The sequence below is a fragment of the Neopsephotus bourkii genome, unplaced genomic scaffold (genome assembly GCF_033783945.1).
Source record: "Neopsephotus bourkii isolate Nb327-2 ecotype Australia unplaced genomic scaffold, CSIRO-AGI_Nbou_v1 NB_316, whole genome shotgun sequence".
Lineage (NCBI taxonomy): Eukaryota > Metazoa > Chordata > Aves > Psittaciformes > Psittacidae > Neopsephotus > Neopsephotus bourkii.
Genome location: NW_026900824.1, coordinates 1 through 27287, shown reverse-complemented (window position 1 = coordinate 27287; position 27287 = coordinate 1). Strand labels below are relative to the sequence as shown.

General features: G+C 37.8%; 1 protein-coding gene across 1 annotated transcript in view; it reads left to right on the top strand.

The window, feature by feature from the left end:
• Window positions 1-10848, top strand: part of LOC133208976 (EGF-like repeat and discoidin I-like domain-containing protein 3) — a gene marked incomplete at its 3' end in the record, with an annotated part of 69271 nt that extends 58423 nt beyond the window's left edge. Inside the window, exon 5 of the mRNA XM_061347266.1 lies at window positions 10722-10848. Coding sequence (XP_061203250.1) covers window positions 10722-10848 — 127 coding nt within the window. The remainder of the gene's footprint in view (window positions 1-10721) is intronic.
• Window positions 10849-27287: the final 16439 nt, after the last annotated feature.

Sequence of the window (27287 nt, the reverse complement as noted above, 5' to 3'; positions counted from 1 at the left end):
CTACTATATAAGTATTTTTCATTTTCTTCAAGATTATGCATTCAAACAAACAAAAACTGCTATCTAGAACCTCAGTGTCATTTTATTCTTTTGTTTTCTCCTTTTGCAGGTTTCATACTTACCTTTCATACTTACAGAAAAGTATGTGTTCATTTCAGTTCTGTTATGAAAAGCAGTACAGGATTGTTTTCTTCACTGGAAATTTTGTGACATTAAGTGCTATTCTTCCCTTCCATTTCAGAACTTGAGTTGAGAAAATAAGCATTTCTTACTGTTTTGTGCTCTGTATTTCATTTTCCAAGTTCAATATTCTCATTTTGGCAGCTTTCCAGAAGTGTGATGACTGTGCATATTCTTTTTCTTCAGTCTTAGCTTATTCTGTGGAAATGCTCTCAATGCTATCGTAGCAATGATTTAGCACAAAAAAGGCTCTGCAAAGAAAGAGACTTTAAATTGAGTAACAGCGATGGAAAAAACTAAACTCGCCTTGCTTGGTAGTGTGGTCTTTTAAATAGTGTTACTGGTCCTAACTGTTTTCTGTTATAAAATTTTACCTTCACGTTTGTCAGTTGACAAGCAATGAACTTTATGAATAAGCCTGCTTTTCATCTCTTTATATGACTCCATTTTTCCAATTGTCAAAGAATGCTTTTTATTGAGAGAGATATCATTAGGTTTATGTACAGTCATAAGCCTTTTCCTTAAAGCTTTGAACATGAGTTTCTTTGACATAGTCTTGTGATGCTAAGTGGCTTAATATTGAGGTGTTTCCAAATTATCACTTACACAATGTAACTTCAAGAAAATGCATCAAGCAGAAACTCTTTAAGATAGTGTGTAACCCGATTATTGCATCAGTATGGAATTACTATTGTTGAATGTGTTGATACTTGCAGCTCTGACCTGATAGATGATGTAGATTGTAGAATCATAGAATCGGGTTGGAATAATAGAATCATAGAATCATAGAATAGGTTGGAAGGGACCTTAAAGCTCATCCAGTTCCAACCCTCCTGACATGGGCACGGACACCTTCCACTAGACCAGGTTGGTCCAAGCCCTTCCAACCTGGCCTTGAATACTGCGAGGGACGGGGCAGACCCAGCTTCTCTGTGCAACCTGTACCTGCACCTCACCATCTTCATTGTAAATGATTTGTAATTAATATCTAATCTAAATCTACCCTTTTTCAGGTTAAAACTGTTGCCCTTTGTCCTGTCACTATGGGCCCTTGTAAAAACTCTCTCTCCATACGTCTTACAAGCCCCCTTTTTACATTGAAAGGCTGCTCTAAGCTCTCCCGGTAGCCTTCTCTTTTCCAGGCTGAACAGCCACAACTCACCCAGGCTTTTTCTATGGGAGAAGTGTTCCAGCCCTCTGACTGCTCTCATAGCTGTGCTGTGGAGGAGAATCCACTTTTAACATGTTCATGTACTCCAGGTGGGGTCTCACAAGAGTGGAGGAAGAGAATCTCCTTCCTTGACCTGCTGGCTATGTTTATGCAGCAAAGGATGTGTCTGGCTTTGTCATCTGTCATCATACGTTGCTGGCTCATGTCCAGTTTTTCATCCACTAGAATTCCCAGTTCTTCTCTGCAGCGCTTTTCTTAATCCATTTATGCACCAATCTGTATTGTTATGGGGGATTGCCCAAACACAGGTGCATTACTTTGCACTTGGTCTTGGTGACCTTCATGTGATTCACATTGGCCCACTCTTCCAGCCCTTCAAGATCCCTCTGGATGGTATCTCTTCCCTCAAGAATGTCAACTACACCACTCAGTTGGCTTCATAGAATCCTAAATCATTTAGTTTCATGGGGCTGTTGCAGCCCAAATGCAGGACCTGGCACTTTGCCTTGTTGAACCTCATACCACTGGCCACAGCCCATCCATGCAGCCTGACCTGCTTCTGCAGAGCCTTTCTGCCCTCAAGTAGATTAACACTTCTGCTTAATTTGGTGTCATCTGAAAACTGTCGGTGCCCTCGATCTCCAGATCCAGATCATTAATAAAGATATTAAACAAAACTGGACCTAATACTGAGCCCTGGAGAAACCACTTATGTATTGACACCAACTGGGTTTAACTCTGTTCCCCATCACTCTGGGCCTGGCCATCCAGACAGTTTTTTTACACAGTGAACGGTATACTGTGCAGGAGCCATGAGCAGCCAGTTTCTCCAGGAGAAACTGCAAACTTGCTGAAGGTGCACTCAGTCTCACGCAAGAGAACAGTCAATGAACCACTGTAGAATTATGGTCAGCTAGAGGATGAACACAGGAAAACTGGAGCTGAATGAAGAATTTGTTCTTTGTTCCCTTTCCCCGCTTTTTATGCTCATTTGGGTAGGCTCAGCCATTGTGATGGTTTAGGATCAGCACAGCCACATCACAGTTTTAAGGAAATTACTGCTTTTAGTCTTTGTTGCACTCACAGATTCATTGCAGATACACCAGAACATTTCTGTGAGGAAGATAATTAAGATAAATGAAATCTTTATATGAAATCTCATTATTTAATGAGACAAAACTTATCATTAGAATTTGTCACACAGTGGCAAATTCTAATCTGTGTAGGAGGCAGCTGTTAGAAAAAAAGATGGGCTTTGTAATTTAGATTTATTTTTTTTTTAATTTTTATTGTTCTGCTGCCATGGAAACGACTGTGCTCGACCATCTGTGTGTAGGTGTGTCAAGGATGCAGAATCAAAATATTCTGTTTGGTTTAGGAACCCATGCTGGCACATGGCTCTGCAGTTCCGTATTAGTATACAGAATATTAGTATTTCCATTGTTCATTGAACAAGTTGAATATTGCATGACTGACTTCAATCTTTGGAACTTGAACAGTTCACATGGCAGTTTTTCTAAAAATTAAAGAAAAAAATTTAGTAATCAGGTGTGGTTTTTTTATATTGCAGAGCCAGTGAACAATCTGAAGAAGTCAAAGAACATTTTAAAGGGAAGATCCAATACCATATTCAATAGTGTAGCAACTCTTCTGAAATTTATTCATGTGTATACACTTAGGAGATCAGTGGGTTTATTTGTAAGTAAGCAGTATGCTGAGAATGAGAAGGAAGACGTAGCATCAGACTCATCACTTACACGTGCAAACCTTAAGAAGACAGGATTTGGATTGAAGCTCAACATAATGAGATAATAGTCTAATTGTGTATATCAGTCTGCATTACAAATGTATTCCCTTTGTGTTCATAAAATATCTCAAGCAAAACTCAGTGCTGTCACATTTGCAAATGAATATGCAGGATATTCTTCTCACCTGCATTTATTCTGATGTGTTAAATAACATACCATTATTTCTGTAAGGCATCTGGATGAGTGTTTTAGTTTGAATCAAGATTACATTTTTAAAAAAAACCTCTTGGATCATCACTACTTACTGTTCTTTGCTTCATGTGACAGCAGTCTCAGAGAACAAGAACTAGATCCCTTTGAGATAAAAAATCTAAAATAAATTTATCTGGTAGTTAAAATTCCTTGTGTACACACTGGGCATTCCATCTACCCACCAGCCTAGAACAGAGAAAGCATCCCTGAGTGGCATCCCTCAGGGATCGATGTTGGGACCAGTCTTGTTCAACATCTTTGTTGGTGACATGGACTGAGTGCACCCTCAGCAAGTTTGCCAATGACACCAATCTGTGTGGTTCGGTTGATACGCTGGAGGGAAGGAATGCCATCCAGAGGGTCCTTGACACGCTTGTGAGCTGGGCTGATGCCAACCTTATGAAGTTTCACCATGACAAGTGCAAGGTCGGAGCAATCCCAGATACAGCTACAGGTTGGGCAGAGAAGAGATTCAGAGCAGCCTTGCCCAGAAGGACTTGGGGTGTTGGCTGGTGAGAAAATGGACATGAGCCAGCTTCAGTGTGTGCTCGCAGCCCACAAAGCCAACTGTATCCTGGGCTGCATCAAAAGGAGTGTGACCAGCAGGTCGAAGGAGGTGATCCTGCCCCTGTACTGTAACCTGGTTTCGCCTATGTTTTTCTCCAAGTACACTGAAAACAATGAATAGATCTTGGTTATCTTCTTTTTCTTATGACTTACTAATGTCTGACATCATAAGAGGCACGTGGTTTTCTAAAGTCTTATGATCTGGCCTGAATTTTGTTTAATCCTCTAGTATGATTACCTGATACTGCCAAAATGTCCATCCTTCCTGAGAATATATCCCATCAAACTTCAGTCTGAATGGTCTTTCAGACCCGGCTGGTCTGAAAGTGTACAGACTAAACCACAAGAAGGGATTTTTAGTGGGATCAAGTCACCTAATGTACCTAGTACTAAGTCCTGAGAAGTAGAGAGGCAGGAGCATCCAGAGGGATATAAAGGTAGAACCGAGTTCTGCATTCCCAGCAGGTGAGATACAATGCTGAAAGTGATAAACCCCCTTCAATAACTACTGTTAATAAAGACATACATACTCCTAAGCCTTTCTAGAAGAGCTTATTAGTTCTTACTGCAGTACTTTTTTGCTCAGATGCACAGAGCTTAGTAGTTGCTTATCATCTCAGAAGGGCTTCTGCTGGGGTCTGTGCTTGGCCATGAATAAGTAAAAATGATAGCATTCAGAAATTGCCCCTTTTGCAACAAAACATTAGCAGTAATTTTTCCGTGGTCCAGATATGTACACATTACCCCATAAAAGAGAATTTAAATAGCTATTCACCTGCAAATAGTACACAGGATTTGTAATATTGTCAGATTTCATTTTATCCTCTACACAAGTCAGCAAAGCATCTGGTTCTGAAAATGTATTCAATGTGATCCTTTTGTGTATCTAGCAGAGCTGTTTATCTATGTAGTCATTACTCTCATGTAGTTCATAGAGTTTATTTAGAAGCAATATTCTCTTCCATACCAGTACTTTTCATTGCTAGAAAGAAATCAGTCTGCTCTTTTCTCATCCTTTCCATTTTCTTTGTCAGCCATACTTAATATTTAAGGGACCTTCAGAATAATATTGCAGGAGATATACCCCAAATTTAGGAAAAAAGTGAAAGGTGAAAAGAACCTTTGCCTGAACGTAAAATTCAGAGTTTACAGTCTGACTTCATTATTTCAGAACTCTAACAGAGAGAGAAACTCCTGCTATTTCTCAGCAAATACAGGAATCTTTTAAAGGCATTGTGCCACCCAAGGCCCTAAGTTGTGATACAGATAATATGTATAGACTAGAAGGCAATTCCTAAACTGCTAAACATAGTTGTGGAAAATGCATAAACCTATTTGGATCATCAAGCAAAGGTGACATTGTATGGGCCAGCTGCCATAAATAGAATCTTTATGCAGTGTAGGGCTTTGGGTCTTCAAGGAAGCTGACTATGATGCATAGTTTATAACCAATTGATCTTCTCCTCCTGTCTGTTTTCTATATACTGAATTGGCTTTCTTAGGGAGAAAAAAAAAGCACATTAGCAATATTAGTAAGGCATAACAGGATCCTGTCTAATCAATGCTCGTAATAAAGGCCAAGCAGTCTTCCATAATGAACACTTGAACCTATAGGCCAGCCATTCTGAAGACAGAAGACTGGTTAAAAGCATGACTTAAGAGTTGAGATGACATGAGCAGACCAAGTGTAATCAGAAAGCCAAAATGTGTATGAAATCAAAGGATAAGGAAAGAGTGTGCTTGTCAGCAGGAGGGAACTTCAGGAAGCCACTAATGCAAAAGATAGTTCTGGATCAGAAACAAGGGTTCAGACGGCAGGAACCAGGAATTTTAGCTACGTAATGAACAACTAAGCAGGGAACAGGAGCAAGATAATGGTGTGCATTTGCAGCCAAAACACAAGCTGTATTGGCAAAAGCAACTGATCAAGCTTATCAGTTCCTTCATCACAGAAAGTCAGGTTTACAACAAGTAGCTTCCTGAAGAACTCAAATTACTGGAATTTTTTTAATTTTTTTTGTTCTAACAGTTAAATAATTTATATATCCATTTAATCTGGGGTGATTTTTCAGGAAAACAGATGTGACTCTATTTAGGTAAAGTCCAAAATGAGAATTATGTATATTTCATTATATTGTCTTTGCAAGGACAGTACTAGTTTTCATTCGTGTTTGTTAAATACTTGAAGGATTTAAATATATATATAATTCAACAAAGGGAAAAGCCCTCATGATGGATTCTGCAACTCACTATGTAATATAGCAGAGTTCTGTTTTACTTGCCCAGTTTCTGTCAGCATACTTCTGTGCCAGGGTGCACAATGACTGTGTTTCAAACAGAAGTGTGCTTAATAGTTTTGTAGTTCTGTTTTGATTTTAGGAGGAGGAAATGTAAATTTAATCATCTTCATCATAAAAAGAAACCTTCACATAGCCTTTCTTTATTAATCAACTGGCTTAGACTTTCAAGTTATTAGTATTCAAGGACAAGCTATTTTTTAAAAAATGGTCAGTGTTTCCTTGTTCCTGAACCACTATTCATTTAATAATCCATCTTCAGTAGAGAAATATTGGGGGATTGGGCATAGACAGGATTGGGTTTTCAAGGCTTGGGGGGGTTTATATGGATTTGGGGGTTTTTAGCCAATCTGGACACTGTAGAAATTGTTTGGCACTTCAAACTCTTCAGAAGTCCATTTCACTTGGCGTCTAAGTCTTACTAGTTTCCTCTGTGAGTAACTGAATTCTCTGTAGTACCCAGGTATCTGCATTTTAGCCACTGCAATGCATAATACTGTTCATGTGAATTGCACTTCAAAATCTGACCTGGCACAAAACATAAGTTTACCTGAAAAATAATGAGTAAGTTACAGTCATTTTACTTTGTATTAGTTTATTTACTTTAAAAGCATGTTCTTCCCACATAAGTAGGTATATTGCATAGTCAGTGAAGAATTTGTATCTGGCAACATACAGAGGTTTTCTTTAGGAGTCTTTATTGCCTTTAGGAGCAGCTACTCCAGAAAATGTAATTTTAAAATTCTATTTGAAGTTATTTCTAATCATGATGGTACAACAAAGTTTAAAAGGGAATATATGTGTTTGAGAAGAAAGAACCACACTAGCTGGTGTAAAGTTTAGTATCTTAATTGGCATGTGTAGGAATTTGAATAAAAACTGACCACAATTTGCAGGAACTACTTTTAATTAAATATTCTACATCTTCACATTCAATCAAATGAAATAATAATAAATTAAATAATTCTGTAGAACTTATGCTCCTTTCTTTAACACATTTCAGTTCATTATCTTCCCAACTAAACACCTGTTCTAATATCAAATATGATGCCACAATTAGCTAGTATTTCTTCATTCATCAAATATGACATGTTTGTTTGAACTGCTGGGACTAAAGGTTCTCAAATTACTGGAAAAAAATCACTGTGGGATACAAGTTACAAAGATAATAATAAAGAATTTACATATTTTCTGCACTGATCATAGATAATTGCTCCATAGGGACAGAATATGAGGATTGCTTTAGAGGTGTCTGGTACTTAAGGTTCAGTCTGTTTTCTACATCACTGCATAGACAACATGAAATATTCTGGAAAGCTGTGCATTTTTTCCGACATATTTCAATAGGAACGACAAATTAGAAAAAATTAAATACGTTGAGAAAATAGCTTTACACAGAAAAGCTTTTAGGAGGATAAATTACTACCTTTATTTCACCAAGTAAGAGATAGTTCATATATTCACTTAATGCTTTTTAGATCACAGTGACCTTAGTATTTTATCCCCACAAACGTGTTAGCCTGTATTAAAATAATGAATAACCTGGTGAAAACATAAGGTTAATGGGCTTAGCTTAAAAAGGCAAATAGAGAGCTGAAGAATCTTGTTAAATTTTATAAATACATATAAAGAATTTAATTTAGAATTGAGCAGGCCTGTTCTTTGGTTGTTTCCCTTAGCAGGTTTTATTTCTTGTACCCTAAGCTATTACTTCTTTCTCTTTAATAGGCAGAAATTCAGCTAAACCTGTGAATATTTATTTGTCCAGTATGTGGTATTATTATAGGCAACAAACACTACTACATGAAGGATTAAAAAGAAGCTCAGAGATCAGTAACCATAACTAATTTCCGTATAAAAATCTAATTTTTTTCTGCTTCAGGGAACTGAAACTAGCTTCCACATTTAGCTGAAGATATGTCCCTGCATTTCTGTTCACAGCAGTGGGAAGATTTATCACAATCATAGGAGGCTTGAGGGTAAAAGGGACTTCTGGAGGCCATCGGGTCCAATCCCCTCCTGCTCAAGCAGGGCCACCTAGAGCTGGTTGCCCAGGACAGTACTCAAAATGGTGTTTTGAGTATCTCCAAGGATACTCAGCAGACATCCTGAGCAACCTACACCACTGCTCAGTAAAAAAAAAAAAGTAACCCTCACAGTGAAAAAGTGTTGTCTGATGTTGCGACAGAATGTTCTTTAGTTTGTGCCAACTGCTTCTTTTCCTGTTGCTACCCACCACTGAATATAGCCTGACTACATGTGCTCACGTTATCCCATCAAGTAGTCTTTTACATTGCTGAGTTTCCTCCTAGCCCTCCTCTTTAAGTTGAGCAGTGCCTCTCTCACTCTCTCAGGCTTTCTTCATAGGCAAGGTGCTCCAGTCTCTTAATTATCTAAGTGGCCTTTTAATGAACTGTCTCCAGGATGTCCTAGTCTCTCTCATACTGGTGACCCTAGAAGCAGATGCAATACTCTCGGTGTAGCCTTGCAAGTGCTGAGCAGAGGGCAAGGATGAAAATCCCTCGACCTGATGACAATGCTCTGCCTAATGCAGCCGAGGAGGCTGTTGGTCTTCTTTGCCGTGAGGATGCATTGCTGTCCCATGGTCAACTTGCTGTCTTCCAGGATCCCCAGGCCCTTGTCTGCCAAGATGCTTTCCTGCTGGGCAGCCTTCTCCAGTGTATGGGTGCCTGCTAGTGTACCTCCCCAGAGGGAGGACTTAGCACTTCACCTTGTTGAACTTCATGAGGTTTCTGCTCATCGCATTTCTCCAGCCTGTTGAGGTCCCTCTGGATGGCAGCACAACCCTCTGTCATGTCAGCAACTCCTCCTAGTTTTTTTTGTCAGCAGCAAACTTGCTGAGGATGCATACTGCTCCACTGTCCAGATCATTAATAAAGAATGTTGAACAGGGTCGGAGCAGTATTGGCTCCAGAAGTACAGTGATAGTGGCCTCCCACTAGACTTCAGACCACATACCATCTTCTGGGCCCAGCCATTCAACCAGTTTTCAACCTACCTCATGTACATTGCACATATAGTTTAAAAGCTACACAGCTCTTCAGTTCTGCAGAGACGACTTGGAGGTGCAAACTTCCCTGGAGACATCACAAAATCAATCAGATCTAGGCAACTTGTGTATTAAAACATCGATTTTTTGTACGTAGATTCTTAGTAAATGTGAAAATCCAAATTAAAAGTACAAAAATTACATATTCAACTACTAGAAATAAAGCAGCTTTGTTGACAGTTGAATTCTGCTTCTTCTGCACCAGCCTTATTGCATCAGGTTTAGGCATTTATGAAGCATTTCCTTTAGACTGTATATGACAACGCAAAGCAGGTTGGTATTTTGGGGACAGAAGCAGATTGAGCAGAAAAGTGAGGAGTGTTACTTCAATTCATAAGACATTTTGCCTACTTGTGGATGCAATTAGTTCATCTCTGTCTTATCATTTGAACTTACTTCTGTGCTATGCACATGTGCTTTATCAGGAACTGTATCCAGAATGAATATGCACTTAAGCAAAACTGAGTGAAGAAAAATGGTAGTACAAGCTAAAGACTGCTTTTCCGTTTGCTGTTTACGGTGTCTAATGCAACAGGACTTCAGTTCTTCATGAAGCTATTGTGGGCTACTGTTTTTTGAATATTTAACTGTGTGCATTCATGCATCCCTTTGAGAATGATGCATACAATCCATATTATGTTTCTACTCCATACAGAGTAAACATAAATGCAGAAATAGAGAATTTTAATTAGGAGATACTGTTATCCTTCACCTGCCTATTTAAGATGACTAAAAAATGCTATATTGCATTTGAGAAAAAGAATCTGATATTACATGTTATTGCCCTGAAAAACGCTAGGGAGTATTATTCTCACAGCATTTGAAATAAGAGTACCTGAAAAGGGGAATGCAAATGAAATTAACCACCTTTTCTGTCTTCTGACTTTAATAAAATTTGCAGTCTTCAGGATCAAGCTATTAGTTTCAGTTTGCCTGCTAGCTCATGCATAGAAAGAAAGTTTTTTAGACAGTTAAACAATCTTGTCAGTTAGATGTTTAATGAATTAAGGTGAACTGAGAGACATTCTTAGCTGGCATCTGTTGATAAAGAACTAGCCACATTTGTTGAAGTTGCAAGGATCGCTGATGAGTACTTTGTCAGAACTACTTGAATTTGTTTCTTTAAGGCCAGATTGTGACTTGTGGCCCTGATGTTTTCAAGGCATTACTGTGAAAATCCCTCAGCAAGACTTTAAATCCTGTTGCATGACAGGACATAGCAAAATTTTAGTAGGCATATGAAACTATTTGCATTTATGAGATTGCTGTGTTTTTCCCTAAAGAACGCCCTGTCTAATCACATGGTTTGCAGAGCATGTTTGTTTCTAATGTGAGTTGCATAACTACATTGTAGTTTAGTGCTTTAAAAACACGTGGTTATTGCTTTTACAATTTCTGTTTGCTAATTCTGACAATATCTTGTGTGTTTTTTGCAGATGTAAATGAATGTGAGGCTGAACCTTGCAAGAATGGTGGAATTTGTACAGATCTTGTTGCCAACTATTCCTGTGAATGTCCAGGTGAATTTATGGGAAGGAACTGCCAACAGAGTAAGTACTGCATGTTTTTATATATATATTTCTTTTTAATAGGATAAATACTTGTTTTGCAGAAACAACTGTAATACATATGGAGATACTTGTCTAGTCTACAAATACGTAATGCTCAAAATAGCCATTTTATTCTTTTCAAGGTGGAGGAAATCTAAAAGACCAAATCTGTCATCTGATATGATGAAAAAAATTGCAAAATGCAAAATTATTATGTAAAAGTCAAACAAGTCAAAATATTGTAAAGTAGAAAAATACAATAAACAATTCGGGGTAGGGGTTTATCTGCCTAAGCATCCCGCCTTAAAGAGTAATTATTCACAGATATCAACAAGTGGAAGAGCAGGGCAAAAACAGATGATAAACTTTCAGGGGCTACACTTCTAGCCTCTGAAAGTAGGACCACTGGTTTGGAGAATTCATTAGTGGAGTTGATCCAGCGTCTGCCCTGGGAACAGTCTCCCATGATTTTACCAATAACAACTACAAATGCATTATAAAGATCTAATTTCTAAAGTTGTTGCTAACAAAGGAGTTCTTAATTTATGAAAGACTAGGCAATCTTGAAGACCAAAATAACAAAAGTAGAATAAACTGCTATGGTATGAAATGCAGTTTGCATTAACAGTTAATAACAGATATTAGAGGCTGATATATTTGCAGTGTTGCAGAGAAGAAAGCCAGTGTGTTTTAGCCAAAGGATGCTGAAGGTCTTGTGGAAAAAGCTAATATAATAAAAATATCAAAATAAAATAATATGCAATACCTATAAATTATATAATATATGTACTATAAGGTGAATGTCTATTGAATGTATAATAATAAAATATAATACTAAAATATAATAAGAAAAATTACAAAAAGCTAATAAAAGTCCCAAGATAATTTACAGTATATGATATGGTGCCTTAAGGAGAAAAAAAGAAACTATTTGTGGATTAGCATTTGTAATATTAGATACTGCATTCAAAATAGTGTGTAATAGTATCTGAAATACTGGAGTCACCCACACTGAAGAATGGGAATTTCTGGTTCTAAGAAGATCTGCTATGTGTAGGAGAAAAAAATTTTAAAGAATGTTGCAAGTCAAATACTAAATAAATGAAACCATGGCAAAGCTGAAGAATATGATTCTTTTTTTGTGTTCACATTGTGAGTGCATGGGGCAGAATGCAGAAGAAAACAATATGGACCAACAAATACAAATGACAGAATGGGATTCTTTTTAAGTAGCCTCAGTAAATTACTAGATTTGTATATGCAGCAAGGAAAAGATTTGAGCATCCAACATAATGTGTATATAATTAGAGAGAGAAGTAAAAGTTTAATACTTTGAGAAATTTTACAGGCTATATGGCAGCCTGAAATAAGTTGTAAAACATGAGCATCTATTATTCTGTAAAAGTTGCTGGTGAATTACTTGGTGTATTTCTTCATAGCGTGCAATTGAATTACCATTTGAAATTCTACCAGGAATCTCATCCATTTCTTCAGAGTTCATCCCTTCTGTTTTTTTGGCTACATCATGAACATTGCGTGTATTATAGATCACATAAAACCAATTTCCTGTTTAGCTAGAAATGGGATAGTCAAAGCTATTACTGGAAGTAATCATTGCACATTGTGGTTCAGAAACTTCATATTTCTTTCCATTTTATAGACATATATATATAATTGTGTATAAAAATAATCTTTGTGTGTGAAGTTGCATATATTGTGTGTTATATTGGATTTTATTTTATGTGTGTATATATATTTTTGTATATATATAAAAATTCATAGACATATATAAATACATATATATGTATACATATCTTTTTCATACCTATATATATAAAAGATAAAATAGATATTTCCAGTATATTGAAATAGTGAAAGAATTCTGCTTATGTCAGTAAAGTGTTACTGAATTGCAAACTGTATCTACAGTCTGTGTTTCTGGGTCAGACTTAGGAGATTTACACTGGTAAGCCAATCATGTAGACACATGATCTTTCTGGAGGTGCTTCTGTAGATTAATACTGACAGCTGTGAGCCAGGGCTTCATCAACAAGAGAAGAACACTAAGTTATTTCAAAGGATAATTATGTTGAGTATTAAAGATTTTTTATAAATATGATCAGCCTCTGTAAAACAATCAGATTGTTTTGGTGTAGAGATCAAGGACAGTGAGTTTAAAACTTTAAAAAATGAGTTAGCTTTGCAATAACTGTTCATCAGCTGCAAAGTGTGTACAGTCTGAGAGCGCTGGGCTTGTTCAGCCTGGAGAAGGGAAGGCGCGAGGGAGACCTTAGAGCAGCTGCCCCTTAGAGAAGGGTCTGTAGGGACAGGACAAGGGGAATGGCTTTAACCTGACAGAGGAGGAGACTGAGATGAGCTCTTAGGCAGAAGTTCTTCCCTGTGAGGGTGCTGAGGCCCTGGCACAGGTTGCCCAGAGAAGCTGTGGCTGCCCCATCCCTGGCAGTGTTCAAGGCCAGGCTGGACAGGGCTTGGAGCAACCTGGTCTAGTGGAAGTTGTCCCTGCCTATGGAAGGGTGTTGGAACCAGATGAGCTTTACAGTCCCTTCCAACCCAAACCATTTTGTGATTTTGTAGTGTGGTAAATGAGGGGGACACGGCAATATGGCACTGGAGTGCAGTGGTAAAAAGCTTCTATTCTGTACTTCCTCTGGATAGCAATGCGAATATAGACACCTATGGTTTGAAGACTTAGGAGGAAAGTAGTATATTGCTTAAATCAGTAATTGCAAAATGCCACACAAAGTCAATATTTGAATATTTTTGTTCTACTACTTTTTATACTCATGTTATTCAGGCATATGAATTCAAGCATATGAAGATTTATTGTTAAATAATAAATAATTAAGGGTGGCAATAATGTGTGTCTGATTACTGCCTGTAGTCATTGAACTACCCCGTTAAGGAAAGTCAATAAATCCTTCTATTACTATGGCACAGTTCACAAACTTTTAGCCTTCGTTTACTTTTGAGCTAACTTTAACACAGTGAGCATTAAAATAATAAATTTTGTTTTTATACACCAGGGTAATTCTGCACTATACCAGTTTCTATAGCTGGGCTTGTAAGTATCTTCATTTTTTCACGAGTTTTAGTTATTTCATCATACCTAATTATGTAATTACAAGTAGTAATTACACATTCTAATTACACCATTAGTTTTACATATATTTACAGTAATCATATAATTACTGTTGTGCTAATTATGTAAATTAGTGATTGTATTTCAGAATTACCTCGCAAAACTCAAAAGATTGCAAATCCACATCACAGAATATATGAAATAGTCTAGATCAGGAACAAAAAAGGCAAAAATACACCATGCAGTCTATTCTTCTGCCCATTAAGCTCTTCCAGGATGTATTTTCTAACATTATATCTAGTTTGGTATATCCTGAATACCTGTACTTTGTAATAATGACTTTTCGTGTTACTTACCAGATTGAAGTAGTTTACGTCAGCCTTTTTTTTTCCTAATGCGCCATCTATGTTTTTTCTCTCTTTTTAATTCCACCATATTTAATCTCCTAAGTAATTCCCTTAAATTTTATCTCATGTGTAGTACTTTCCAGGTGTGATTTGTATTACACCCAGGTCCTGCAAGCCTTGTGGGACACCCACCCAAAATCCTCCTGACTAGTCCCAAGACCCTTTGCTAATAACTAGTGCAGCTGAAGTGAGGGGGAAAGGCTCGTCTAGAACTGAGTATGAAAATAGCACTAAAATGCTTAATGGGCTTGGAACTGTATTTGTATCACCTTGATTATCTTCTGAATCTCCTTCTGGCATGTATGAGGTATGGAAATGCTTTGTAAGGTCTCAACCATGATGTAAAATTGTCAGAAGACACGGAGATTATTTCCTTAGCCAGCCAATGTGCTTCACATCCTAACAATCCTTCTCCTTCTTTGGGCTTTCCTTGTGTTTTATTTACATACCCTTCTCATTTTGAAGCATTGGCCTGACCTCTTAGTTTTCATCTGGAAATGCTTTAATTAAACCTTTCTTTCATCATACCTTACTGCTATCTTTAGCTGTTCAGGCATAAATAATACGTAAACAAGCTGCTTCTCACTGCTGGAAAGCACAGATTGAGCAAAGTCAGAGTGATGTTGAGCCCAAGAGCTCAGTTGTTATGGAATAGGCGTATCGATCTGTTAAGAGATGCTTCACTGAGCATCTGATATTTACAAAGTTTGTCTGCAGATGTTTAGTAAACACATAATGGAAAGAGAGCACCTTTTCCCATCCTCTGAAAGCAAAACCTAAGTTGTATTATTTCCATATTACTTTTCAGTTAAGGCCCCAGCATTTCCTTGATGCAGCTGCATCTCCTTCTGTTCTTGCACTCTGTGAGCCCATTTCTTGCTTCTGTGCTGAATTCTAGCTATCAGTTATGATTACCTTCATTACAGCTTTCCTTAGTGTCAGAGTCTCTATAAATAAGTACTGCTTCCCACACAGATTCTCGTGGGGTTGAAGGTTTTACTTTCTGGATCACAAAATTCTCCTCCAGGCACCAGGGAGCCACTTACATCAGTGTCAGGCTGTTTGCATTATTCAGTACAAATCTGTATTGTTAAAATCTCCCATGAGCAGCTTGGATTCTGAATTGCAGTAATTTCTGAATAGTTCCACAGGTAATTTTTGATCACTATTTGGTTGTTTCTTTATCTAGAAGATGGTGCTATGCAGTGGACATGTTATAATTTCACGAGTGTGCATTTCCAAGCTGTATTTTGCTGATTGCCAAGAGTTGCTGCCATTAAAGCATATGGCATATTTTCTCATGCTCTTTCTTTAAAGCTACAGATTGGATTAATCACTGTAAATATGTTTACATATGCTGTGGCCCGTTCACCCCCTTTTCTGTATATTCGACAAGCCCATATGTAGGAGGACTGATTTCAGAGCAAATGCACCAATTCAGTTTGTCTAGCATGTCAGAAATCCTGATAAGCAGTGCACCTTCACAGTATTTTCATTTGTTTCCTGTGCTTGATGCTTTAGTTCTGTAATGTTTGTACTGCACTTGGTCACCTTCTGCATTCCTCTCTGTGGAACTCAAAGTGACATTTTTTTCATTTAAATGGAAACACCTCTTCTTTCAGTGTCATTTTTACTTAAAAATTACCTAGCGATCTGACAGTTCCAGGCTTAAAAGAGTCTTTCAAGACTTCTGCTTACATGCAGCCTTATACTCCCAGGCTAAATGGTGTCATTGAAAAGCATCCTGATGCACTGTGATTTTAGAGATTTTTTCGAAATTGTTCCCAAGAATACAGGACACCTGCGACTTTAATGATTTGTAGCACAGGAGAAATAACTAGTCTCACAGTTTGGGGTAGTTTTTTTTAAGAGACTATACTGCTTTTTTTGGTGTCTTCTGTATTTCACTTTAAAGTGTTTTTTTTCACGGCAGTGTCCTCAATCATTCCAACTTTTAACAGCCTCCTGGGACTTCAAGAGACTGACAAAAAAGCTGGAGAGGGACTTCTGACAAGGGCATTTAGTAGCAGGACAAGGGGAAATGTCTTTAAACTGGCAGAGGGGAGATTGCGATGAGCTCTTAGGCAGAAGTTCTTCCCTGTGAGGGTGGTGAGGCCCTGGCACAGGTTGCCCAGAGAAGCTGTGGCTGCCCCATCCCTGGCAGTGTTCAAGGCCATGTTGGATGGGGCTTGGAGCAACCTGGTCTAGTGGAAGGTGTCCCTGCCCGTGGAAGGTTTCCCTGCCCATGGCAGGAGTTGGAGCTGGATGAGCTTTAAGGTTCCTTCCAATCTAAACTATTCTGTGATTTTATGACTTTTTGGCTTCAGGTGCTTGTCCTTTGAACTTTTCTGTTTGATGGTCATTGTCTTCAGTGAGTCTTGGGTATGTCTGTCTTTCTGACATCCAACTCTTGCCAGCCCTGGCTTAGGAGGGCTCAGGGTTCAGAAAGGCTCCATTCTTAGGTTCAGAAAAATGCTATCAGAAAGAAACATCACAGGATGAGATCATAAAAACTGCCCAAGGAAAAAAACAAACAAACAAACAAACAAACAAAAAAAACCAAAACACCTCACCACAATTTATGAAACAGTTAAAAGCTATGTTTTTATGGGGAAGCTTTACTTCTAGCTAAAATTTGTCTCCTGTGAAGTCTGTGTTTTAAAAATATGAATAGGAATCAGAGCTTAACCATTTTCTTAAGTTAATAAACATGGTAAGTCTTTCTTGTGAATTCAGCACATAAAAGTGCACTGTAAAAATGATCCTCTTAAGCGGTGGACTGTTGTTAAATGGTAAACATGATCCCATTAGAACCATACCTCATTTCCAGATTAACTGCTGGGGAACTTAGGTTTGAAAGCATGAGATTTTTTGTGCACCTCTAGTTAGCAGCAAGTTGTGGCTTAAACCTTGTAGTGAGCCACTGTTAAACACTTTACTTGGTAAGATTCAATATGGACTTGAAGTTTCCTAAAGTACTGATTACTGTTAAGATCTCATTGACTGAGATTTAGGAGAACTTTCTTTACAGCTTAAAATATCAGCTTGACTAATTCTGTGAATAATCAATATGAAGTGTGGTTGCAAGCATATTCTTGATTGTTTTGAAAATCTGACAGGTTTATGACCTAAAATACTGGTGATATATAAAATGTAGCAAAATTTTGTTAAAACTGGCCAAACATGCAAATTTCTCTTCTGCATTCTTGAAATTGCTCTATAGTTCATGGTGTCAATCATAGATTCATATCATAATTCATATAGATATTTTCCAACCTTTCATATTCAGTCAATTGGTTCAGGTTTTCAGCTTTCATTAGGGAAAAAAAATGAACTACAGAATTACTTGAAATTTCTAGAAATACAGTCTAAGGGTATTATAGCCATGTGCAAGAGTGGAAGATACACATTCACTGGTACAAAAATAATTTATTTCTTTATATTACATTTTCTGCTCCATTTTCATTCATGTTGCCAGTATGTACTGAAAGTCTGTTAAGGCATGTGCTAAACCTGAGGGGTTTCTAGATGACCTGTAAGTTATGAACTTCACCTGAATCAAGACAGGTTGCTTGTCACTCTCTTTCCAATTTATTAAATAAGTAAGCTCTTATAAGCCTTGAAGCCTTCAAATTCCAGAAATTTCCCAGCAGATTTTCTATTTTTGTCAGTGAATTGGGACAGAAAGCCCTCACCCCTGTTTTTCACTTCATCACACTGTAGAGTAATAATTCCTTGAAAACACATAAACCAGCCCAATTGCTGCTTGAAGGAGACCTGCTTCAGCTTTTCTTTACCTGTCTTGCTGCTTTTGCGGCTGCTCATTCTTGCTGCCATTTTACCCATGTACCTCATTGTCTCAGCAAAACCTGACCCAGGAAATGAAAAAGGTAATTAATGAACCATATCAGTTCTTTGATCTGGTGAAATTTACAGCTGCACAACTACTGGGCTGGTATAGAGGAATGGCAGGGAATAGAGCCTGGCCATGAAATCAAGACCTAACACCAGTTGAGAATGTTAATCAAGAGAGTAGAAACTGTTTTTTTAATTCATGTTTAAGGCAGGGCAGCCAAGATAAGAACTTCTTTTAATTTTTATACACCTCTTGGTTTGTTTTTTTTCAAAGATCATAAGATTTAAGAGCTAGAATCCTCAAATAATTTGTCAAGGATACAATGAATAAATATTCAGTAAATATGCATAGTCCTGTTTGTCATTATTTAGATAATAAGTTCAGGACTTGCATGGGGAAAAAAAAAAAGAGATTTTATAGGTATGTGTGTGTATGTATATTGTGTATATATATATATGTGTGTGTGTATATAGGTAGGCACATATATACATATATATACACACACACACAAATATTACCCTTAGAGAAATAATTTCAGTTTCTAATCCACTTAGGGTAGATTCATATCACAAATCATTCCTATGATGTCCTTGCTGATTTAGGAATAATGTGTGGTTAAACCTCAATCAAAAGGAAGAATGGAAAAAAAATGCCTAAAAGCAATATATCAATTTAATGTAAAGTTAATGGTAACACTAGATTTATGACCTCCATGGATTACAGAAAAATCTTGAAACAAAAACATACTGCAAACTTATTTTGAAAATGAAACAGGGAAAACTTTTACGTGTTAAATGCAACTTTAATCTGTGCAATTTAATTCAGTCTTGTTAATTTTTTACTTTTTTGAATATGCTGTAAGAATAAAACCAGAAATTATTAAAGATGTTATATAAATGCTGAAAGACAGGGTTAATATATCAGTAGAGAGAGTGGTGCGTTATATGCATTTTTAACTATTATTTCAGCTAACTGTGGATGGAACACAATTTCTACTTTTGCAGTGGGCAAATCTATCTTGAATCTCTTGCTGAAACCATTAAGGTTTGCTGAGGCTACACTGTTCTGGAAATATTATCTGGCTAACATTTCTTTGTAGTGTGTTGTTTTAATAGCATAAGAGGGAGAAAATGTTATAGAAATAACAGAACACATATTTAACACTGAAAAGTTTTCCAGGCATTTAGATGACCTAGTGAGAAATATTAATCAAACTCTAACATTTCTCATATTGAGTCTTTAAAGAACAGAAGCACACTCTGGCCCTTCTGTTGCAGACCTTCTTTGTCCAGACATCCCATGTAAGATGCAAAATTGTGCAAAATTGGGATAAACAGAGCAGAACTGTAGTTCCTCCTTTCAACACAGTAGGAAAATGAGACTTATCTCTCAGTGTTTGATGTTAAAATGAAGTCATGAGCCCTGTGGCTTTGGGTACATTTTAGTCTTGCTGCAGCTGTACTTTACAGCAATGTCTCCCTTTGAAAATTAATTTCTCAATATCTTACTTTGATTAGGCAGTAGAGGATACAATCCATACTCAGACACCTGACAGAAACTCATTGTAAAATATTCAGGTAAGTCCTTAGGACCCAACAGGCATATTTTACACATTTAATCATCTTCTTACTAAAAGTTAAGTCATACAGTGCTATAGCAGCTTTTGCGTTGTGTCCATACTTAGAGCATGAACTCAACCCTATATTCACAGAATCATAGAATGGTTAGGGTTGAAAAGGACCTTAAGATCATCTAGTTCTAACCCCCCTCCCGCAGGCAGGGACGCCTCACACTAGACCACACCACCCAAAGCCCTGTCCAGCCTGGCCTTGAACACCACCAGGGATGGGGCATATGCCACTTATTTGGGCAACCTATGCCAGTGCCTCACCACCCTCACAGTAAAGAACTTCTTCCTTAAATCTAACCTAGCCCTAACCCATGTACATTTAAATTCATTACCCCTTCTCCTATCACTACAGTCCCTGATGAAGGGTCCCTCTCCCCAGCATCCCTGTAGGCCCCCTTCGGATGCTGGAAAGCTGCTATGAGGTCTCCACGCAGCCTTCTCCAGGATGAACAGGCCCAACTTTCTCAGCCTGTCTTCATACAGGAGGTGCTCCAGTCTCCTGACCATCCTCGTGGCCCTCCTCTGGATTTGTTCCAACAGTTCCATGTCTTTTTATGTTGAGCACACCAGAACTGTACATGATACTCCAAGTGAGGTCTCATGAGAGCAGAGCAGAGGGCCAGGATCACCTCCTTCGACCTGCTGGTCACGCTTCTCTTGATGCAGCCCAGGATACGGTTGGCTTTCTGGGCTGCGAGCGCACACCGAAGCTGGCTCATGTTCATTTGCTCATTAGCCAGCACCCTGACGTCCTTCTCCGCAGGGCTGCACTGAATCTCTTCTTGGCCCAGCCTGTAGCTGTGCCTGGGTTTGTCCCAACCCAGGTGTAGGACCTTGCACTCTGGAGTTTGCATGGTCCCACCTCTCAAATGTGTCCAGGTCCCTGTGGATGGCATCCCTTCCCTCCAGCACATCACTATACCACATAGCTTGGTGTCATCAGCAAACTTGCTCAATCCCACTTAATTTGATCCATGTGTCCAACAAAGATGTTGAACAGGATTCATCCCAACACCAGCTTCTGAAGGACTCCACTCGTCTCCAGCTGGACATTGAGCCATTGGCTGCAGTTCTCTGTGCAAGTGAGTGATACGACCCTACTTTCTCAGAAGCATAGAATCAGACATTCAGAAAAAGTAGAGGAGAAAAAGTACTTGTAAATATGTTCTACTGTTCCTGTGTTGGAAGAACTTTTTTGTGCATTTTTATATATGGCAAAGCCTACAGTCTGTATTTCAGCATTTTTAAGCCTTAGAAGAAAAATTACAGCTGAAAAAAACGGAAAAATTACTGTTGTTCTGAAAGTAGGCTCTATGGTTCCTAAGTTCCTGGTCTGGTCAATAATGCCCGTTGTTATTTTACAACCATACACAAATGGAAAATAATTTGCAGGTAAATATTTGGTACTGTAAAGTAATTAAAAGCCAGTAAAAGCAAGCTGAAAACAAATCACCAGTTATTAAGATGAGAAAAACCCCTTAAAAGTATGGAAAAAAACCTTCAATAAAATGATTATAAATCTAATGATTATAAATCTAAGAAAAGGACCATTTACAGCTGCAGTGGGCTCAACAAAGTTCTCAGTAGCAAATCACAGGGCCATATTTATATTTCACATACTTGTCCAGTTGGAAAGTGCTTTATTTCAGGTCTTAGTATGTTTAAGATACAGAATTTATTTCAAAATAGACTAAGCATGGAGGGTGTCTTGCCATCTGAGTCAGACTGGTCCAGTCTGCTGCTACCCTTTGGTGAAAATGAGCAATGAGAGGAAAATCATCTTTAGAGCCTTACAAACTCCTCATAATGAAACTTCCTTGAGGTCTGCAGTAGTTAACAAACCAGGAAAGCAGAATTACAGTCAAGTGTGGGATAAACCTTACAAAAGTTGGAGATTTGAAAGCTGATTCATATTTTGGAGATTCATTTGGACTTGGAACTCAAGCCAAGCTGTGAAAATCCAATGAACTAAAGAGAGAATAGGACAAGACGTGGTAACATGAGCCCTAAATGAACTAAAATCCCCAGGATCATCACAGCTCTCACCTGCAGTTTTCAGAAGGAGAAGGAAATAGAATATGTTCAGTGGTTAACTTCCCACGGGGGCGAGATCCACAGCTCCTGCTGCTTTGGACAGACGGAGAGTCCAGCAAACTCAGGTCCCAGGCACTGGTGCAGTGTTGTGTAAGACAGGTAGGGGGGCAGTGAGTGATGCTAACAGGTTACATCTGTTTTAGTCCCTGAACAACACCACGCTCATTTGTTGTTTTCCATTAAATGATCTTACAAGAAATTCCAAATATCTCAAGCATCTGATCGTTGTGCTAGGAGAAGCAGCATGTTCGTCACAGCCCAACCTGCTTTCTAGCCTTTTCAGAGTTCAGCATGGGACTGTCATTCACTGCCTGTCAGCCAAAGGCAAATGACATGCGTGCATGGATGCCAGGAAAGGCTGATGGAATTACTCTTTTAATTCAAGCCCTTTTTCTTTGTATCATGGTTTGGGTTGGAAGGGACCTTAAAGCTCATCCAGTTCCAACCTCCTGCCATGAGCAGGGACACCTTCCACTAGAACAAGTTGCTCAAAGTCCTGTTCAGTTACTGACTGTTTTCTGGTATTAATGCTAAATTTAATTTGGCCAGCTCTTGGTTTGGTGCAGTTACTTAAAAATTTAATTTGCAGAAACATACTATACAAAACTATCCTTTAAAACTGATGGGCATATTAATATCCAGCAATATCCAGATTACTGATCCAGCAAAACCTGTTTGATAGAGCTCACCCATAAATATGATTTTCCTCTGCTGGCAAATCTGCAGTTGATGGTAGTACTGCATGCCTTCAGTTAAGATCTGTTTCAGTGTGTAGTTTTTAACATTGTATCTATTGTTATTCTAATAATATCAAATTCCATTTATGCTCCTGTTGCTGAAATCTAATTTAATGATTACTGTGTTCCTATTTTTATGCAATTCAGTTTTACGTATCCATGTTTTGAAATTTTATCCTGGGCACAGCATAAAAAGTAGCCATGTTGTAATTCATTGAATTAAAGTTAGATAAAAGCAAATATTAATGAGAGGAATATTCTCTGGTATTCTTACAAGTCTGAAAGCAAATCTTAATCCTAGCATCCACTGTGTGCAAATAAGATTCTTTCTTTTTCGTCAGTGTTTCTAAAACATGTCTTTTCTCATCTGGATAGCAGTAACACAACTGTACAGGAAGCTGAAAACGGATTGTTTTGTGATTACTGAAACCTCTTCCTCTTCTTACCTCCTGGTCATTCCACCTTTTTATTTCACAATGCCTTTAACTTTTCCAACAAGTGTGAATTTGAGTGAGTGACACCTTAACAGACTTTAGAAATGGGGTTTGATTCAGTTTGGAAAGCTTAATTGTTGGTCATCATCTGGCCTAGTGTAATTTGTGTTACCTTTGCCATGCTGCAAAGAGCAGTAAGTTGACCCTAGGGAGTTCACCAAGATTGGTTACTGGCTAGGGAGTTGCATAAGTTAGCCAACATGAAAAGCTGAGGAAAACTGTAAATTTTGTGGACAGCCAAAAATGCTTCAGGCCGCAGTGGCCATGTGTAAGGGATGTAATGCAGAGGAGTGTTTTCTCTTGGGAAAGAAGAGATACCACCCTGCTGCTCTGTGACCAAAGAAAGGGCCTAAGTTAAAAAAGATTCCTGGTCTCTGGTGTAACTCTCATTGTTCATGCAATTCTCATGCAAGTCTTCTGAAGGTGGACTACTGTGTGAGAGTCATAATCCATAATTCTTATACACCAGTAGGCTTCTGTGGGGTATGAATAACGTGATTTTAAATTCAATCATATTAGGAAGGAATTTCATTCTAAGTAGATACTAGTCTTGTTCACATAAATTTTATGATTTCTGAAAGACATGTAAACCTCCAAACCAAGCTGCTTCATTTTCCAGACTGCAGTTCATTCTTATTGATGTTGTTAGGTACTTGTAGATGCATGCCTGCTGAAGAGATACTGTAGTTCAGTGCACACCTTCCTCCTTGTTGTGAGTTTGGCTGGAATTAGCTCTCTTGTGCAAGACAAGAAGTTGATAAATTCCCTTGTTCTGCTAATGCTACTGCAGTTAAGTTAGCAGATCAGCATCCCACATTGCAAAATTATGGTCTGTGTTAATCCAAAGGGATTTGAAGTTACACGAAATCTTAGGTAGGGAGACTTAGACAAGATAAACATTAAGAAGTTTCCAGGGTCATGTGAGCTTTCTGTGCAGGTACTGAGGGATAATTGGGGATTTTAATAGATGTGTAAATTTTTATAACATAAAGTTATTTTCAGAACTCATATGGATAAATCATAGTTTAGTTCTGTTGGTACTTTATTGAATTAAAACAATCAAAGAAAGACCTTCACTGTGCTAATTGCACTGTAATTCTGCCATGTGCAACTTTATTTGGAATTTCTTAATACAGACATCAGCACAGTGGGGTCTCCTGGCTCTTACTCGGCTATCAGAGTCTAATGCATCAAGATGAATGTGTAAACACAGTTGTGCTTATTCATTATTACTGACAGATAGCTTCCCATTTGCCTTTTGTTACAACATTTTGTGAATAGTTCTCTTTACATAGTTGAAAGTGACAGTTACTAAATCAATTTTTTTCAAATATCTAGGAATTTGGTAAATAAGGTGAGAAGATTTTATCCACAATAAATTAAAATATTTATGCATCATTTATCAAAGAAAAAATGCTAAAAGATTTGCATTTTGGTCAGCTGATGGTGCTCTCTAATACCTTCCATCTCTTATATAAAGCACTGGAATGAAAAAGTCACAGCTGATAGCTTCATTGACCATGTTTATGGAGGAGGAATTTCAGGAAAGGGGATATTATTTCTCAGTGTGTCAGCTTACAAATACAATTCTCTTCTTGGTAATCCCCTAACAAACTTTTTTCTTTATAATATTAAATTACTGGATAATTAGGTTTCCTACAGAATACTGAGTAAAGAGCCTATAAATGGTATTAAAGGAGATGAGTTCAAAACTCCAGCTTTTTTAAGTCTAGTTTGTTCTTAATTGAACAGCTATACTTAATATGTATGCAGTGTGTTTCCCTGGGGAGTTGTTTTTAAATAGACTATTTACATTAATAACATCATAGATTCTTAGCTAAATTTAACTACCATTTCATTGGTTATTTCTTAAGAGCATAAAACCCCATCAGTTTAGTTCAGGGAGTTCAGCAGTCTGGATGGCTAAGCATCATGTCTCTGTGGCAATGACAAACATCATTTGAGAATGTAGGCTTGGACAGTTTCTGTCATTTGTTCCGCTCCTATCTCCTTCAAGTCTACGTGTGCATGCACATTTTTTTTCTTCATGCATGCATTTCTGTATATTGGGGTTCATCTGTCCCCTTTTTGATCATTCTTCCAGTTTTCTATGTCCTTCTGGAGCTGCTGATAGAGTGGTATTTGATCAAGAGAGCTTAGTAGCTTAAAAATGGACAATTTCCCCATTTATACTTTCCTCCAGGTCGCTGATAGTAAAACTGACTCCAGCAATGATCCTTGGGGGATCCCACTGCTGACATTTCATCCTGAAAAGCTGCGTCCTGTTCATTAATTAGACTTCTCTGTATAGCATGTTACATATATAGTTTATATAACTATATATATATATAGTTATATTAGCTTGTCTGTAGCAGGGCGTTTTACCTACTGCCTGGCAAGAGCCTTTCACATGGACCCTTATTAAATGCTTTCTGAAAAATCCAAGTGTGCAGTTTCAACTATATTTCCTTTATCCCTACGTGTATTGTCACCATTAAAGAGCTCAGCAAGATGAAACAGGACTGTTGGTGTCTTCGCAACAGGTTATCTTTATCCAGGTATTTGGTGATCTTAATTATAGACTTAGCAGCTTATAAGATGTTGAAGTAGACTTCTCTTCCTGTAGTTCCCACAGTGCACCCGACAGCTGCTTTTTGTAGATGGGAGAAGAGCACTGATCTGTTGGCGTACTTCTGTAATCCCTAAATACAGCTTTTTCATCTAGATACAGTTCTTAAAAATACTACGTCATGAAATCACATTACTGGTAAAAAAAGGAAGTCATTATTAGGTGCTGAAAGAACTCTAAAATCCTTTTGCTTCCATTTTTTTAAACAGACTGTCTGAGAGTTGCCTAACTTTATTTTCAGTTTGTGTTCTCATCATGGAGCTCGTAGAGCATGTAAGGGCCAAAGTGAGTTTTACAACCATACTATAAAAGTATGAAGGACAGGATTTGATAATGGAAGTGCAAGATACTCACTTAGCAGTAATGGCTCTGTTGGGAAGTAGAACATAATGTCCAATTTCTTTATATTTGGTTACTTCTGATAGCCATTGCTTACACACATGAACTATGTTGACCAGTATTATAACAGAATAACGTACTGCTGTTGGCTGAAATGCCACATCAGCATATAAAAAGCATTTAATTTCTTTCGACATATCAGCAAATAGGTAGCAGTTCTTCCCATTACTGTCTGAAAAGCTGTCTTCTGTTTCATGGAACATAACTAATCACTTCATTTTCATGTCACTTCCTAGAGACTTGAAGCTTCACAAAACATCATTTGAAAAGTTCGCTTCTCTGAAAGTGTCTGCATGCTCATTAGCCGCTACTGATGCAAATCAGTAAAGATGTTGCCTTTGACATACGGTATTTTATGTGAAGGCATGAAACAAGATTAGTCATATGCTTCACCTCAGTGCTTCAGTACCACGCTGTCTACTAACATACTCGAAATCACGCTTCAGAAATCAGAGCGATAATAATTAGAATGCTAACAGGTCAAGAAAATCCATTTTGTTTTGGTTTAAATCTGTGAAGAAAACATGGAGATAAAAGCCTTCTGATTTCAGGGCTGAATGGCTCTATAAACTTACCAGGGCTGGGTAAAAATGTTCTGTTCCCTTGTGTAGTTAATTAGGAGTCAGCCTGAAATTATAAAACCTGTGACTTTTATCTTTTATGTATACAAAATAATCACTGACATTATGTGTTCTGCAAGTCTACTGAAGTGCAAAATAAAATGGGGGGTTGTAAATTCTATTTTGTTGTTTTATTTTGTGTTGCAATGGACTAGAAAGAGAAACACATTATCTATTACCTTGTCTCAGTGGAAGAGCTGATTAAATTCCTTCAGTGGGAATGAAAACATTGATTTGGTCTTGCCAGTAGGATTAGTCTTCAGAACAACAATTAAGATGAGTTGCTACAACTGAGTTACTCAGTATCACTCAGATCAGAACATTGGATCTATACCATCTCTTTTAGTCAATGATATTAATATTGCAAATCTGCAGTTACAAAATGTAAAAAGTCAGTGTTCCATACACAGATCTTGCACACATTAGAATTCATTCAAGTGAAGATCTGCCTATGTGTGACAGCGAATGTAGAGGACTTAGGCTTTG